The 18,769-nt window shown below is 43.1% G+C and overlaps 1 protein-coding gene across 6 annotated transcripts in view; it reads left to right on the top strand.

The window, feature by feature from the left end:
- Positions 1-18,769, top strand: part of FGFR3 (fibroblast growth factor receptor 3) — a 145,096-nt gene that overhangs the window by 70,947 nt on the left and 55,380 nt on the right. For 3 of the 6 annotated variants that reach the window (XM_069632141.1, XM_069632137.1, XM_069632142.1), the window contains 6 exons: positions 210-379; positions 6,543-6,666; positions 7,147-7,337; positions 10,079-10,229; positions 13,160-13,335; positions 17,735-17,883. In XM_069632141.1, coding sequence (XP_069488242.1) covers positions 210-379; positions 6,543-6,666; positions 7,147-7,337; positions 10,079-10,229; positions 13,160-13,335; positions 17,735-17,883 — 961 coding nt within the window. Of the gene's footprint in view, positions 1-209; positions 380-6,542; positions 6,667-7,146; positions 7,338-10,078; positions 10,230-11,401; positions 11,550-13,159; positions 13,336-17,734; positions 17,884-18,769 lie in introns of all 6 variants that reach the window. The other 3 variants (XM_069632140.1, XM_069632138.1, XM_069632139.1) reach the window with 3 other exon arrangements.

Here is an 18,769-nt window from a genome sequence, read left to right as displayed (position 1 = left end):
TAAACAACTCGACAGGCCATGAAGTCTTGGATTGGCTCAAGATATTCCTATTTTTCAGATGATCATTTCTCCTTGTGTTCCATTGTTTGTGGACAGATCTGACTTCCTGTAATACAAACATTTCATATGTACATTTTAGACCTTCAAGCCTGACGGTTGACGGGGGTGGTCACAGAGAACATGATTTTGTTTGTATCCTTTTTTATCAGGTGCACCAACATTCACACGTCCCGACTGGATGGAGAAGACACTTCTTGCAGTACCTGCAGCCAATACTGTACGGTTCCGGTGCCCGGCCGCAGGAAAGCCTGCACCCTCCATCTCCTGGCTGAAAAATGGCAGAGAGTTCAAAGGCGAGCATCGTATTGGGGGCATAAAGGTAAGGCTGCATATGCAGGTGACCATTTGAGGTCATCTTGGATTTCAATGGCTACCGATTGGCCAACCCAATGTTCGCTAACACTCATTGTTAGGGTATATACCCTTAAGGGTAGTCGCTTGAAAAAATCCTGCATTGCAGTTTTTCTAGGGCCTCCTGACCCGAGAATTCAGACCAGGGCTTGAGGTAACATAGATTCTTAGCTACACTGGAAAGTTGGAAAACCTCTAGTCAGGAATTGTACATACGGAAGTTCATTCCTAAAGACTTTCATAACTTCGATGTGAAAATGGGCCAACTCCCTGATGGGTGTGGGGGTATACATTGATGGATGGATGAATGGATAGATGTATGGATGGATGTGCGAATGGATTCGTGTGTATAGGGACAGAAACAGGTTGTCTTTGGTTTTGGTTAATAGATGGTGCTTTAGTGCCACCTGAAAGCCAAAACGATGGCATTGCAGATAGGATATGACGTGGGTCTGTGTGTGTTGTATGGTTATTTTTCCAACCATTCCCTGCACATGATCATTCTGAACCCTATGGCCATTCTCGCCCACAATCCGCACTGCCTGCCCCAAAATACACCATGGATCGATTAGAGTTAGCACTATTCTGCAGTAACATCAAACATTGGACTGTATAGGGCCTGCCAGTTTCATTTCTAGGCAGTCTTTAGAGATGTAATGGCTTAATTGCCATTGTAAATAAGCTCCTGTTGTAATAAAAATGTCTTAACCAAGTGTGCCGTCAGCAACTTGATTTATACGCAATATGGGAGTGCTCATGTCTGTTCCTTGCACTGAAATGTCTATCCCATCCTACACAAAAGCCATATCTGTTAGATTTGATAATACTTGTTTTAGGAGGGACTCTGCTGCTCATATTTGAAAAATGACTGCAGTCATATTGTTACTCCGACACATGCGTTTTGCTCAGACATTAATCCTGAGAATAGTTGGTGTTTAAGGGCATGTTGGTTTGTCCTGTAATTACTACAGGTTTAAGGTTTCTGATTCTTGTGCTTTTGGGCAGTGGAGGTCTGCTCTGGTGCCTAGACAGACGTGTTAACTAACATTGCACAGAGCTCTCGATGGCAACACAGAGGCATAGCCAGGATTGTCTAGCAAATGGGGCCTGAAGCTAATGTAGTTGGGCCCACTGCACTGACAAAAATATCTGTAAATGCCCACACAGCGCTGCTGAGTGGGCATTTACAGATTTTGGGTGGGCCTTGCCCCTCAGGCCCTACCCTGCCTACGCTTCTGTGGAAACACCGCCCTGTTTTGCTTTCTAATGAAGATTAGTTGTCCTGTTGCTTTTTTGTCTAGGAGATGAAGCTCCCTTTGCTTTTCCTTAAATTTTAGGTGCAGCATGAATCCAAATAAGATTCTCTGTGTTTTTTTTATAGGCAGCAGAGTAATTGCGTGTTTGGGTAACATGTTTAGACTAGCTGTTACTCGTAGCATACACTCCACTCTTTGCGGTATTGGCCATGCAATAGAAACATCCTATAAAAGCCCTTCAAGGGACCATGTGTGGAACAAAAGTGGAATAATATTTTCTTGGTTGACCCTGCACACTTTGCTCTTCACAGCCAATTATCATTCAAAAGGGTCATGTGTCCTGTCTCTCAGGATTCAACATCAAGGCAGTCCTTAGCCCAGTCATTAACATTATTTGCTTGCTAATAACTAACCGTTGGCCAAGTGATCCCTGCCACTTGCCCTGCCTGCTTGGTACCGGGATTAAGGAGACTGTAGGTTTCTCTTCTCGAGTTCGGTCAGAGCCTTGCGTTCCCAGGGAGACAGGGGTTGAGCCACGTGCAATTAACAGTGCGCTTAGTAGCCTCTGGTTGTACCAACTTCCGTTTCTGGATGTTGGCAGTTTATACCCTCTTAAGGATTATGCATGTACCTGAAGCGAATCACAAGGGTAGTGCGCTAACCCTGAGCGGAGTCAAGCAAGGCACAGGAAAGTATCGTCAGTAGATCAGGTGGCCTGATTTAGAGAGGTTAAGAGGGTACTGAGTGGGCAGAGGGAGACAGGGGAAAATGAACGCTGAAGCCCGCAGAAAGAGAAGTTCAGTAGGCCTGACCTCTCCGGTGTCTGAGATCAAAATTCCGTATTGTTTCTTGCAAAGTGTTGAGAGATCAGAAAAACAATCCAGCAGTCCAATGTCACCGGTTTGCCACCTATTATTAAAAACATTTATCCATCTCTGTGTATTCCTTTGGGAAGACAAGAGCCCGTCAAATGGTTGAGAAACGTTGCCTTCCAGTTGGATGCCTGATTGCACCACTGCTTTCCAGTTGAATTCCCGATTGTACCAGTGCTTTACAGTTGTATCCCTGATTGCACCAGTTCTTTCCCACTGGATCCCCGATTGCACCAGTTCTTTCCCACTGGATCCCCGATTGCACCGGTGCTTTCCAAATGGATCCCTGATTGCACCGGTGCTTTCCTGTTGGATCGCTGCTTTCACTAGTGATTACTAGTGATATCCCGGATTACAACGGCCTCCATTTTGCTTTGCCTTTGCATGGTGATGGAACTTTGGGACTTGTCTCCTCACTGGTTTCTACTGTGGCACTAGCTAATCGTATTTTCACCAAAACACACTGACACGGCAGCACCTGCAAAACAGACTTAAACTTACCAGGAAAAACATGCCCCGCCACCTGGGAGCTTTTGAAATTGTTGTATCTGCACCAAAGCAGGAAGCCAGCAACATGGCAATGTGATCCTTTTTGTATAATTTCAATGCAAAAGTTGTATTGATTAGTGAAATAGCTTTGCAATGCAATGTAATGTTATCCGGCAACTGATTATTAAAAGCTGGTGACTGGTTTCGAAAATGTGCTCATTGTAGAGTTCAAAATCATTCTACTTTACCTTTAAGCTGATAATTATGTGGGTTTTTGCAGTTAAATGCCCCACTCATACACCCTTATGTCTACATTAATTTACTTGCATCACTTATAATAACTTCTCGTTTGAGCTATCAGTGATCAAAAGGCTGGGCTCTACTGTAACAGCCATCTACTTTAAATTCTAGCATTTAATGAAAGTCTGCTTTCCCCATTCTTCCTCCACTTGCCCACATACCTTCAACATAATATTGGCGATTAGAGACTAGTCAAAATTGGTAGTTGCACTACACGTGTGCAACATTTGAAAATATCCACATAACTGCAGTATAACTAGGCTAGTACGGGAGCAGCTACGCCCGAGACTCCTTTGTCGTACTGCCACATAGCCGTGACGCTGGATTTGAACGATTTCACGCACCAGTATAGAACTGCAAACTATTTGTAAATCCTATGGGGTGGGGGGTGGGGAGGAGTTGTAACTATAAGCAGCTGCAGCCCATCTATTTTGTTCGTTTCTGTTTTAAGCATGCTCGAGACCCCATGTGTACGCTTAGCTTGTGAGTACTGAATGACCCATGAGTCGTGGTGGTATACTGCCGATTATGCACGTTTCTTAACAATCGGAGCTCACTATACAGTCCTCGTCGAATTACACGGACGTTTTACTTGTTCTGCTGCAAGAAAGATTAATCTGTTGACATTGTCCAGTGTGGTTTCACCTCTCGACTTTCCGCTCACAGGTTAAGGCGGTTTTGAGTAGGCCTCAAAGCAAAACAGTAACATGGCTGTGGAAGAAATGTACCTCTCAGAAATTAACTGTTGCCCATTCTTGCAGTTACTTTTCACATTTTCTGCATTTTTCTGAAGGGTTGAAATGTCCCACTGTTCTTTGCCTGACTCCACCGCATGTGACTCAATGAATAATCCAAGAAGGACTACTTTCATGGATATACGGTCTAATTTCGAGTCTGCTTTATTTATTTTATGTCTCAGAGAACCTATGCACATTGGTTTTCAGGACCTTAGACGAGATGTGGCCTGGTAGCTAAATTGCCAGCTATGGAATTAAGGCCTGGGTTGTATAGGAAGCAAGTCACCATTGTGAGAGGCTCTCTCAGAGAGATTACTGTAAAGGTAGAAGTCAATTTTAGTAGTGTAGAAGAAAGGCAGCAGCGATTAATTGGGTATAATGGCACTATATTATATGGCAGCCTGTAAATAATGTTCTGATTACAGGTTAGTTGTGACATCACTACTGACCTGGAATACGAAACTTGGCATCACTGCTGCACTGAGATCCGTTAGTACAGTTCCATTCTAATGTTACAATGTGTGTTGCTTGAGCCAGCAAAGAGTAGAATTACAGCTGTCTCTGCACCTCATAATTAAAGCTGAGGCAAGCTTTTCAAATGTCTTTCTTGCAAAATATGTTACACTTTACAGACATTAATTCATAAGCAGCTGTTTGTGGTAGCATGTTTATTCTGTGCACTGTTGAAGTTTAATACACAGAACAAGAATTTGCATGTTAATTTCTTTTAAAGCACATCACCTTTTTTTTATACCTTAGTAATATGCGAACACATTAGAAGCTGCATATTAGTGTTTTTTTCAATTTAAACCAGGTGCACTGATTATATGCATCAACAACTGGAAGGATCTATTCGAGCAAGAGGCGAGGTATTATAAAGGGGATAGCAGCGTGTTTCCACTATTACAAGTTATAGAATACTATCATATGTAATGTAAAAAGGATAACTTGAAGTCACAGAGGAGGTATGTGACCTTATGCAGAAACTCTGCCTTCTGCCTCATGCCTCAATTTGGTCACAGAGCTTCTCAGTGACTTGCAATATCCTTATAATCTACCATAGGGCTTACTTTATCCCATATGTATCTGCTCTGCTGGTTAACGGTAACTAGTGATACTTAAAAAAAGTTTTGTGGCAGGTTTAGAGACAACCAATGGTTACCTGAAGAAAGTCCAACTGCAAATTAGGAACACGGAGAATTTATTTGTCGAGCGTATACTTTATTCTATTCTTATGAAGTCTGATAAATTGGGTTTTTCTAAGATCTTATAAGGCACTTTTAAAGAAATCAGTAGGACATTTTCAGATGGCGTATGATTGGCGTTAGGTGGTGATGGTTGGCACCAACATTTTGTAAATTCCAGGGTTCCCCACTGCCCCTTCATTTTTCTCGCATGTGCCAAATATGGAAAACTGAATAACCTCAAGTGTGAGGAGGGTAATGGTTGGCAAAAGGCAATTGGATTAGTACTTAACTCTTTCTCTGCCTCATTTCATGCAGAAAGTGCGAAAATGCCTGGTCATTCAACTGAAGAGGTGGAGGGAATTCAGATTTCTTTGAAGTCATGTGAAGCATTACCAAGCGCTGCCCATGGCTGCTCATTTTGCACTTGATGCTGCGGAATTCATATGACTTATCACATGAAATTTCACAAAGCACATTCAGGTCTAAATCCTCGCTGGAATCTTTAATATCATAAGCCTCCGTACATTTGAAAAGGGGGGGGAAGGCAAGGATTATCCCCTCCCAGACTGCTGCCCTCGACTCACATACCAGCCTCGCACCAACGCACATACTGGTTTTGTGAGTGTGACTGGATATTTGTCTCTGCGTAGAGCCAAAAATGACACAAAGCGTTAACCCCAGGGATGCATTGAGTCGAGAAACTTGCAGGACCATCTCGTGCTCCCAAGCCCTTTGTTGCTGATTTTTGCAGCTTTGTTTTCTGTCCTCATCACCAGCACAGCATCTCTACAACTGGGTCGAGTTTGGAGCATTGGTGAAGCACAGGGAGACTTCACATTCATTCTCAAACCACCCCCAATACATACGTTTTCACTTTTGAGCCCATCTTGTGACGCATGTTCGTATTAGACCTATTAGGTTATGCTTCTCACCTTCCAGACCATTCTCACAGACCCATTGGGCTGTGTGTTTGTGTGTTCTGACCCAAATGTCATGGCTCCAGTTCACTTATGTGACCACCTCAAATGGCCTTTACCTGCTTCATCACCTCTTTTTAATTGATGGATCTGGCTCATAAGTCACCTGATGACGGAAGATGGTTGTATTTGATGTGGCTGAGCTGTGACGTCGCTGGGTAACAAAATGAGCACAGAGAATGTATGCACAAGAAAGCTAGAGGCTGCCGCTTGCCATTAATCTGAGTGTGGCCAAAACATTATTTCAATGTTTTTTCTTGTTCCTGATGGGTTTGTGCTGTAACATGTCTATGTCTGTGTTTGGTTTCGCCAGCTAAGACACCTTCAGTGGAGCTTAGTGATGGAGGGCGTGGTCCCATCGGACAGAGGGAATTACACGTGTGTGGTGTCAAACAAGTATGGTACCATCCGACACACATACCAGCTTGATGTACTTGGTGAGTATTTCTTTTATTAGATGCAAAATAAAGGCCCTGGTAGATCTCTCTTCAGAACAAGTTATGCTATTATTATTTGGTATTTTCCCAACATCTTTACAACCAACATGTTTACTGATGAATGGCAGATGTTTACAGTTCGGATATGTAGGGTGTGTTTTGATGATCTAAAATCATTTGAGTGTTCAGATATGGTGGATAACCTCATAAAGCCGTATCAACTATGTGCTCCGATGTGTATATATAGCAAGACAGCAGAAAAATAGCACATCCTACTTTCCAGAAAATCATAGAATACAAAATATGAACTATTTGGTATTTTTTAGGCTGACCTGAAGCGTGTGCGTTCTGGAAATGTTTTGCCAAAATGTAACCATTTTGCTCAGCATACTAAGGTTTGGGGATGTGAAGGGGCGTAGGATTAGGATTCACCCCCTCTTGACAAACAGAGTGACCAAGTTTGTACTTTTTGTCTTCCAGAGCGGTCTCCTCACAGGCCCATCCTCCAGGCGGGGTTGCCTTCCAACAAAACTGTGGTGGTGGGGAGCGATGTGGAATTCCACTGCAAGGTGTACAGCGATGCACAGCCACACATTCAGTGGCTGAAGCATGTGGAAGTCAATGGCAGCAAGTATGGTCCTGATGGGAACCCATATGTCACAGTGCTTAAGGTAAGGGTGCCCACATTGCTCTCCTTTGGCCAGTTTTGGAGTTTGGGAGGTGGGCAGAAAGCTGCACCTTAAAGATGAAGGGATATACTGTAATCCTTCTACTAGAACTACTGGACCTACATGTAATGGTTGCAAAGCCATACTTAGCTTCATCCACTAGTATTCCCTGTTGCTCAGTTGAAATTGTGTCAACCTATCAGAAAAAGCTGCCTAAAGAGGGAGCCCCATGCCCTCCTGGGACCATTTTCCGAGTTGTAGAACTAATGTAGGTTGGAGGGATGCTTAATAAAGAAGTAGCACACATCAGCAGTAACCTGAGGCTCCAGGGTACTATGATTGGAGATGCAGCAGGAATGAGGTGCCGGTGTGGTGAGTTACAGAAGTACTCCAGAACAGACTTTTTAAGTTATGCAAATGTAAGACCCTATGGGCGATTTTAATCAGGTGTGAAGCCTTACGCTTTAGTATCATTCATCAGTTGGAGTTGTTCTTTCTAAACTATACCAAACACCTGCATATGCTTACTCAAATTATTTATGGCTAAGAATCTTAATTGCTCCCTTCAGCTGCAGCTTATCAGGGCCCAGAAAGCTCCCTCTGCTCCCCCAGTGGCTGTAGAACATGGTGCACATCAGCCTTTCACTCCCCTCATTTGTCCAGTAAGGGATTCTGGTTGGGATGTTGCACCTTATGAAAGTCAAGACAATTCCGATTTTAGCAAAAGGGCTTAACAAGGCAATGCCTATCATCTGTTCTAAAGATAAGCGCCAGACCTGCCACTTTTATGCTCTAAAGCATCCAAATCCCCCCAAAAAGTAAAAGTATGGAGTGGAAATAACCCAATTAAAAATAGATCACAACAAGCGCGTATACTGCCCCTACTCAGGCAGCTCCACATATTTGATTGGTTCATTGGTACCACCAAAGCAGTGCCACAGGATGAAAAACGAATACTATTACTACCTAATCATGTGAAGAAGTGTAAGGTAAAAATGCTTCTTTTTATGCATGAATTATTAGCTCCAAATAAGTACGGATTGCAAAAGAATATCTGTTTTCAAGTTACAATATATGTTTACACTCCTAAAGAATGCCCCCATTGGTAATGCAAATCAAGTTTTTACTCCCATCTACAAAAAATGGGGAGTAAAATACCCGCGTTTCACAATTGTATGTGCAGCCCGGCGTTTCAAAATTCTATGTGCAACCCGGCATGTTGTAGAACACTGCAGTGAACATAAAATTATTATTTTTTTAATGAAAATATTTCACAATACCTTCCCTTTCTAAGCTTAAGCTAGAAACATTTTGGAATGGGTGTGTTTTGCATTGTAAATTAAAATATTTGTCTGATTTTATCCTCTGGGCTCATGTGGCAGTCTTCACAGTCAAAAGACACAATAGGGGACTAAGGGTGGGTAACTGACCTGTAACTGTACTCTCACTTTATCACACATAAAACACACAGGTCTAAAACATCATTCATTTTCATTTTACTGTCGTTGATGTGTACAACCTATCTTTCCCTCCAACCATGCTTACTGTGCCCTCCTGAGGTGTAAAACCCTACTATGCGCGAGTGTGCCGCTTATCTAGGGTTAGTGGACTGACAGAAGAGGCTTGGCATATCTAATTCAGTCAATGGGTGAGTTTCTCAGTAACAAGATCAAAATTACAATTAAAAACACACTACTGTGGTAACTGGATATTGTACCCCAAAGTGTGATAGAGGCCATACAGGATGGTTCTTTCTTATTAATTGTCCTGTTTAGCGACTCCACAACAGGATTAAAACCACAGCAACAACAAAGAGTTAAGTTCAGAAGTACAGCTCCAAAGATTGCGAGCTGTCTATTTTGCTGGAGTTACTTTTCCACTAATGTTCCTGCAAGTGGTATTCAACAACCACAGGAACCAAGATCGGGCCTACCGGTTTCAATGGCTTATCAGGCTTTGCCACTTTCTTCAGGGCCTCCGTACCATATGAAGCACCGACAAAAGGCGGGCTTGGTCGATAGAGATCACTGCATCTGTAAATTGAGAGGCAGTTTGGTGAGGGAGAGAGGAAAAGATTGGGGGAGCAAGAGAGGGAAAGCGTTTTCATTACTTTCCCTTAGTCCACATTCCCCACATTTATTTGTTGTGTTAGCTCTCCAGTGTATTCTGAAGTCTCGCCTTACCCCAGTCTGCAGTGTCCCGCCAAGCCACAGCTATGTGGGGCGTTATAGTGCCTCTTCTGGATGTCCCCTATCCCTAGATGAGCAGCACACCAGCGCATACTGGAGTCTTCACAGTCACCATGCGCTCACTTCCCCAGATTATTTCAGTCTCTTTTTGCCAATATAGACATTTAGTTCCCACGATCTTGGTATCAATGGCATGGCTGCTTTAGGAAAGTCAAATCCCACCACAGACCATATATCCCCCATCTTGTGGTTTTGTGGCTGCCATTAATGGAATTAACTGAGTTGGAGACCTCCACCGGGCGCCTACCCCTCAGCAATACACACCCCCTCTGCTTGTCACATTGCTTGTCACATTGTCTGCTTTGGTGTTACAGGAAGGTGGATAGCCTGATTGGATGTGCAGTGTTCATGTACTGCCTTGTTTTAGGGTGAGAGTACATGTGGGGAAATGATCTGTCTGTTAAATGTATGGAGTGGGCAGCATTTCGTGTCCCTGCATCTGTGTGCTGGTATGGTTTGGTTGTACTGAAGTTCAGGTTTCTGTCCGTCCCGCAGACCTCGATCAGTAAAAACGCAGAAGCTGATGTTAAACTTACACTGTTCAATGTGACAGACCAAGATGAAGGCGAATATCTGTGTAGAGCCAAAAATTTCGTAGGCACAGCCGAAAATCCCTTTTGGCTCAACATTCACAAACCGACACCAGGTAACGACTCTGTCCCGTGAGCCCGGCTCCTCAAAGGCTGAGCTTTGTGATGCTCCGCACCTCTGTCCAGGCCTTCACCTCTCAGAGGGCCTGTCCTGGCTTTCCATGGGTTTTTCTCCTCGCTAGCTACACGGTTTGCAATGGAAGACATCCGCAATGCTATGACTATAGAAAAACGGCTGCCCTCCTTTCTCTTCTTCTGCTATCCTCTCAAAGCAAACGCAGCTAAAGATACCATTAAAGGGACTTGTTAAACGCAGAGTGCTTTTCACATTTTTCCAAATTTAAACTGTAAGACACTTGCCCAGAGCACAACATAATGTACCACACGCTCTTTGTACGCATTAGAAATCGTTTTTCAGCAGTGCATTTAAATCACTAACCCCAAAACACATCAGACATTTTTTTATCACCCTAAAATAATACAGTTTATGGGAAATTCTCCCATTTCGCTCCAATAAACCTACACCATGCTGTTGCACCACTGATGACATCACTGTTTTCCTAGCACAGGGAAATAAATCATGTCATCTTTGAGTGACTGCACAACCTCAGTTTACAATCTGAGTATTTTATTGGAGAAAACCATGTTCTGTGTAATAGAAAATGTCCATTTATTAAATATTATGGAGTGGTTAAGACAAACATGTGTTTTATTGAAATACTTCTCAGAGTACATCTTTAAAAGGCACTGCTGAAAAATACAATCGTTGCACTGTGGCATCCTCCCATTAGTCCCTGCCGCTGGTAGTCAGCGCACATATTTAATGAAGACCCCTATTACGTTGTTTTGTCACTCTACTTGGTCACCTGACCATTTTTAACTTAGTAGTGATTTTCTAATTTGAATTGCATCTTTAAGCCTCCCTTCTCTGATTCTCTTCCTCCTTTCTGCTAACTGCCGTTCAGTCATAGCCTATTGTCGCACTGTCTTCCATTTGCCCTTACCTGCTTGCATGCTTCATTAGTGGGACAGAGTAAAGAGTCTGGTGACGGGAACTATTGCTTTTTTTCTTTGCAGGTTATAGAATCGGCGGCATTAAATTAAAAAGTATGGCCGGGGGCCATTGTAATCATTGATTTGCTTATGTGTCTCTGGTGTGTTTGCTGGGATTCTAGCTTATTCTCTGTTTCCGTCTTTCTGTATATGTGTGTTTCTCTTTCTTTTTTAGACGGCAGGTGTTAACACCACGGATAAGGAGCTAGAAATTCTCTTCTTGCGAAATGTAACTTTTGAGGATGCGGGGGAGTATACTTGTCTGGCTGGGAACTCTATTGGCCTTTCCCACCATTCTGCATGGCTGACGGTACTGCCACCAGGTATTTCCTTCAGCGCTGGCGCCTCTGTTTTCCCTCTGCGGTGGTGTTTAAAATTGTAATCCGGAAATGCCAAGCTGATTGATGGTTTTGTGTGCTCAACCTACGCCTGACAGTGGTGCTGAGCATTTTGCTTCCACAATGTGAATTTTAAATTTGTGATAAACCCTAATTGTCCCTAATAATGTCTGCAAGCATTACGAGTGTTGGCTACCGCTCCTAGTTATTTGGAGCTATTAGAAGGGAAGAGCTTGGAAACTGGGCTACCTTCTTGCCCCCTGGAGGAGGATAAGATCATTTTAGTATTAATATCAACAATATCGAACATTTATTATCAAAACTCACTACTACCCAATTAAATGGTACTCATTATAATGAGTTCTGTAGGCTGAAACTCTGACTTGACTAGGATTTAAACCTACAAGTTACAGACCAATCACTGCAGCTTGCGCTCTAGCCACTGAATTGTTGTAACAACTTTTTTGTCCATATTGTGATGCTTACAAGCCAACTATTATTGTGATGAGTGAGATGTCATCTCCTTTACCCACAGTGGAAGTAGGAGGCAACAAAATCAGAACAAGACCAGCTGACATCTCTTTAATAATTGGGTGCCTCAGCAGATCTGGTTCAATGGATATCTAAATTGCATATTCCCTGTGTAGCGCAACCTTGCCAAGACTGTGACCTGTTGTTGACCATACCCCACCAGCGCTGCTAGCCTTCCAGAGGCACAGGCATGCCCATACATCCCTTTGTCTTTTCCTATAGACCATTCCTGCGTTGCCCACTATTCCTGCCTCAGTTCAGACACTCACTTGGCTCAGGATCTATTACAAGCATTTTATATTTAACTTTTCAAGGTTGTAGTTCAGTATCACAAGCTCTTCCGTTTCCAGGTTACACTCCTACAGCAGAAGCCTTTGCCGGCCCCCTTCATACGAAAGCAGCAGTTTCCAAAATACCGACTTTCAGTTGAAAATTGTAAACCTAAAAAGCAAAGAAAAATTCTAAAAACATCAAAGGCTGGCATTTATTTCAACATTTGTTTGATATTTTATCTGTGTATATTAATTATCCTTTCGGTTCATGATTTATATTTTTTGTTGAATTTCGGTATGATGTCTCCACAGGCCAAATTGTATGATGTAGGTTGTGTGAGAGAGAGAGAAGGGAAGAGGGAGAGAGTGAGTGAGTATGTGTGTTTAAATAAACCACCAGTATGTCAGGGTCATCCCAACAAAATCATGGCAGGGCTCATAGACCCCACCTATTTGTGCAGTAAATGCACTAGGATTGCTCAATTATACTCCTTCCACCAACTCAGATTTGTGAAACTGAAATTACAACCGGGCAGTACAATTTCAGGACATGTGACTGACGCAGCCATGGAGTTATGAATGGTGTGTGTGTGTATCTTCCCGTCTATGGTGGCAGGTGCCTTCACAGTCTTTGACAAATCTTTCTTTTAATCCCATTGATGACTTTAAGTGAGGGGTCTCATAAAAAAGCACTTTAGTGATGTTGGTGGAGACTCCGGATTGAACATTATCGTGATTAACATTCTGGTGCTGTAAAAAATGACATTTTCTCCTATTCCATTAATTCCACAGCAGAGCCGCTCCCAACTGGTGACGCCTCCATTAGCATCCTTGTTGCAGCAGCTTGTATCGTTGTCATTATACTGGTGGGAATCATGATCTTTACCTACAGGATGAGGATGCCCTCCAAGAAGTCAATGAACACACCCACTGTGCAGAAAGTCTCCAAATTTCCTCTCAAGCGACAGGTAACAGAAAGTAGATACAAGATTCCTACCCTCTAGGCCTATCGTACCCCTTTTTAGGAATGGAAGTCAGAACTGTTTTATGCCATCAAGTTCTGCTTGTGGGTAATTTCCCATTCCCATCTAGAAAGCACAGAACATATGGGTCCCATTAAGACATTGGAGATATTAGTGGTGCTAATACTTGCAAACTGAATTACCATTACCACCAGTGGTAACAGCGGAATCTCAGCCTGATAGTGTCTGCTAGTCACCATTCTGAAGTCCCATTAGACTTTATTTGAGATTTGCGGCATTACCCTGATGGCTAATACCATCATTTTATGGCATGAACATGCCGGTTATGGTCGTAAAACCTATAATCAAGCAGACTGAAAAAACAAGCGATAATATGGTTACTGCCGTTTTTCAGTTACCATCAAACTCATAATGAAACCCTAAGTGTCCCGCTCAATGAATGGGATTATGTGCGAATGAATTGGGCATGGAAAAAGCTCTGAATGCTAGGCTTTATTTATTGAGCCGGTGGTTAAGAGAATAGTGGGCTGTTTTCTTTCCTCTCGTAGGTTGTTCAGACTATCTTCCCAGCCTGGCCTTTTTGGGAAGAGACTTGGAAGGGCTTGGGGCAGCAACCTGGTAAAAAGACAGTGCATACATGGGTACAAAGGGTGTCTTTTACTTTTTGCTTTTTAGCTATAGTACTGATTTTCTGAGGCATTAGTCCCCTAATGCGCTAAACAGCACTGAACTATGTTAACCACACTTATTTAGAATTTACATCATTTCCAACAATATTTACTTGCCATTATATTGTTAATGTGTTATGTATGTTTGCCTTTCAAAAATAATTTCCTTTTCTGTTTCTCATTTTGCATATTTCTGCACTTGGAAGCACCTCTCCCAAGTATTGGTCTTAATGGCAGGGTGTGCTGTCTGCTCATGTGAAAGTCGGCATTGTGAAAGGGTAGAAGCGCTTCCTGTCTGACTCAAAACACATTTTTACTCCCATTTATCAAAACCTTGATATGTGAGAAAGTCAATGGGGCAATTCGTAAAATGCAGAATTGTCCACCTCTGTATAACATATTTTTAAGGTGGATTTTCACAGTCAGCCCTGTGTACAGATTCTCAGAGGCCACCATATTCTGATGAACAGGCACAAACTCTATCCTGGTAGTGTGGAAAAGCAGCAGTGCGCTGACTTAGGAGGGTGTCAGACTGGTGAAGGGTTCAGTTAAGCACACACAGAGCTCTCTTAATAATACAAGTTAGGCAGAATGAATAAAAATAGTTATTTACTTAGGCTTTTAGACAAACTCTTATCAATTAAAAACCACAGGTAACACACTGCACAGTCAGTGCTATTATATAAACATTCACCTTGGTGTTCTCTGCTAGGAGCACGAACATGTCACTTTTTTATATACTGTTAGAATGCAGTTTCAGGATTCTGCAAGTGTAGTCAAGCCAGTGAATAAAGAAATAGAACCTGATAAGTCATCATCAATTTGAGAACTTATAAGCTGAAAAAACACCACACAACGCCTTTGAAATAAGGTACTATTCTTAATAAGCACTTCTCTAGCTAAAAAGGAATGAGGCGTAATGCACAATTTCACTAGTCCCATTAAAGGTCTTTTCAGGGGGCTAGGAGTCTCCTCAAGGAAGTTAAACAAGTGTTGGTTTGAGCCGACAAGTAGTTTGTGTCTCAAAGTTAATTAAAAACAAGAGGAAAGTCTTTAACAAACCCTATCCCAATCCAACCACCTTACAAGATACCCTGACGCGGATTCCCGACCAGAACACCACCGTTCAAAGCTAGGCAAGGGAGAGAAAGGGCTAGGACATTACACCCATAGAACAATGTGGCGGAAGGGGCATAGGCGGGGGGCATAACAGTATCTTTACTCACCCCCTGTACTCTGATTCATTCAGTGACCACTGTATATGTTCTCGAAATCGCTGAGCCTTCTGAATTCGTTCCTTAGTATCATTAGAGGAAATACAGGGGCCATGGCTGCAGAAGTCACTTGTAACATCATGTTTTTGGGTCCGGCTAGTTTGCGGTTACAGGCACCGTTGGACCGGTTCTGGACCCTCAGGCAACAACGTCTACTGGGCCACCAATCCATCAATGATCCCGGAGGACTCCCAGGGCACGGTACCAGCGACGAACAGTGATGGCCACTTGAACAGAATAGTGGAAAGTGATCCTTGTGGCAGAAACAAAGAAAGTGGCGTGGCAAAGTCCCTCAGTGGTGGAGCGCTGACACTTCTGGCAACCATTTTTTGTTCCATAAGTTGAGGATCTGCAAAGTCCCAAGCTTTAAGTCAGAATTGCGACGAAGTAGCCCAGGAGTATGGCTGGCTAGCCCAGAGGAGGATTCCGGGACTCTTCTGAGTTCTTCCAAGGCTTGGATCTTCGGACAGAGGTCGATTCTGGTTGTTCCCACAGGTCGAATCACCGATGAAGTTCTTCAAGAGATCTGCAGAGAGATAGGGCTTTGCCGGGCGAGTGAAGAATGTGCTGCTGGCAAGCTTCCAAAGAAAAGGTCCGGGTCTCGGCATGCTGCTCTCCTTCATAGGGATATTGACTCCAATGATCTGAAAAAAATGGGCTGCAGGGATCCCCCTTTAGTCAGGATCCGGGCTGGAGTTGCCTCCAGCCCACCAATGATAAAGATCTGCTCTATTCAAACTTGGCAGGGGGTGTCCAATCATGGATGGATTCTTACCACTTCATCTGCCTCGCAACAGACAAACTCTGGCACGAATGTGGACTGGGGCCAGACAGACCCAGCTCCCACATCCAGCCACACACACAGACTGCTACTTGGAACCAAATGCAGAAGCTTTTCCTGGGAAAGGGCTTACCATATGTGGGAAATCCAGCCAATCTAGTGAAGGGGGAATATTATACCCCCAGCACTGTGTAGAGAGCACGCTTTGACATCTGTGCAGAGCTTGCTGACGCAGGTTAAAATCCCGGCAGGTCGATAAATGAGCCCCACACACCATGGGTAATAATAAGCAGCGCTCAGATACCGGAGGGTTCATAGCGATATATAAATGCTAAATTATTTAATTATTATTATACTACAAGATGGTGAAAGGACAGGCGAAAACCTCATGACAGAGCCATTTTCGAGTATGTGGCATTAAGAGGTAAAATGCAAAGGTGCATTAGATTATAAAAAAGAAAACTCTACAAAAGTATCCGCTGCCGTCAGCCCATCCTGGGCATACCATGCAAGTAACCACAAGTTTGCAAAAAACAGTTATAGAGACCAACGTTTTTCTACTGCATTTCACAGAAGGTAACTTTACTCCTGCAATGATAGCCATAAGGACCGATCAGTGCCCCCACAACAGATGACCTTGCAAGGTAAGCGGTGCAAAAGGGACCACTTACCTCCAAATGTCAGGCAAGGCATTGACAATAGCAAGTTAGGATGTACCGGTGATGTCTATGGAGGGAAAGCAGGAAAAAGTTAAATCTTTCATAACACATATTTGTGGTATTAAAATTTGGAGCCTGAAAAGTCCTTTTTCAGGCCAAGGAGATTGATCTACATCTGCGGTGTGAATTCCTTTCCTCTGGCCGTATGTAATTATGTTTGCTGGTACAGTTTGTTGCTTTTTCAGCCACACACAGTCCCGCCCCACATTGATGCAAAGGATTTTTTGACACAAATCAGTTGATACATTTCTGAGGTCATACCCTATCTGATTGAAGCTTAAGAGGTTTAGTGCCTAGAACTATTCGTTTTCACATTGTCCTGTTTATGTATTTTACTCAGTCTACTCAACAGTAGCCGCAGTAAGAGGTGTTCTATAATTTTTTACAAACGTCTCAGGCTAATCGCAACATCATTGTGGAGAGCTGCCTTAAGAAGATATCTCATCATGAGCTGCATTCGGAAAAAGGCCTGAGCTTTGCATTCCATATGAGACCGAACACTGGGCTGCATGTTGTGTGAATGTGGTGACAGTAATGTTTAAAAAAGGAGATTGTTTTCTCCTCTTAGGCTTGATCAGTACTCGTTGATCCATAATCTAGAGGATGTGATGGGATTGGCTAAGAGATGTTAATACCTGATATTCAGCAGCCTTAAATAGTTACACAAACCAGACTGCCTAAGCACAAATCCATACCCAACCCTGATATCACCTGCCCACTATAGTCACCCACCGATAGAGGTATGTTTGGAGCCTCAGAATCCTCTTAATTCCAATCCTGTTGAAGAGGAATACAACTTTTGAAATATCTTTGGAAATGGGGACGTCACATACGAAACAGGCTTAGTTTTGCTGATTCTTTGGTGGGAGGGTGTCTGTGTTTTCTAGTGCACCATTCGGAAAGCGGTAGGCAATAATACAATTTGTATTTGCTCAATTTAAGCAGGTGTCACTGGAGTCCAACTCTTCAATGAATTCCAACACCCCACTGGTCCGAATCACTCGCCTCTCCTCCAGCGATGGGCCGATGCTGGCCAACGTGTCCGAGCTGGAGCTACCGGCCGATCCAAAATGGGAATTATCCCGCTCACGGTTAGTTACTCTGCAATATTGGGGGATATGGAGATTGTTTTGCGAATTATTCAAATTTGTACAATAAGTCAAACTTAAAGCAGCATATAGATGGTGGCTGAAAGGTCATGATGTATATCTGTGCAGAACTGTTCTTTGAAAAGCGCTCTGAGTGAGGATTCAACCAGGATGCCCTTTTGGTATTCAGTCTTTATTTACATACACATATTTTATCAATCCCGATTTGAGATGTGAATCGTTATCTGTGCGGTCCCTGATTAATTATGTTCTTTTTTTTATTATACTAAAACTATTTAAGCAACATCCTTTTAAAAGAAGGGCTGGCCTTGTCCCCAAAAGCAGGAATTGAGTATATCAGCCTGATGACACCAAGGTCTGTGAGGGCACACCTCTGATCCATGTCCAGCAAGGATCGGTTCCTGCATGCTAGAGTTGATTTGGTCAAGCATTGCAGGCCATCTGATGCAGATAAAATGGTTTGATAAAGTGCTCAGTGTTGATCTCTACCTTCTGGTGCCAGTTCAAGGTCTCCTCCGGATGGGCGGGTCTTCAATTGCTGGTTAGCTGATTGTTATAAAGAGCACTTGTTTAAGTAAGGGCCTGAAGGTGGGAAAGCTTCCAGCCTTGCAGCCATATGACCTTTGGTACCAGACAAAATATACACCCCTGAAATAGTCACAAAGTCTTCCATTTCTTGGAACCAACCCTAGCTGGTACGTACCGCCTGTCCTGGGGTCTATCAGTTTCAGCTTGGCTCCAAATCCTTCGATCCTTCACATCCTCTTGGGCTAAGTATACATTTTAGGAGACAGTTGTTACTGGATGTTCTTAAGACCTCTATAAAGAGTCTAAGATTGGGTAAACCTTCTGAACAGGCTCAGGCAAG

Source organism: Ambystoma mexicanum, chromosome 6q (genome assembly GCF_040938575.1).
Source record: "Ambystoma mexicanum isolate Mex_15411 chromosome 6q, UKY_AmexF1_1, whole genome shotgun sequence".
Taxonomy (NCBI): Eukaryota; Metazoa; Chordata; class Amphibia; order Caudata; family Ambystomatidae; genus Ambystoma; species Ambystoma mexicanum.
The sequence above is the reverse complement of the archived record's forward strand: the minus strand, read 5'-3'. Positions and strand labels throughout refer to the sequence as shown.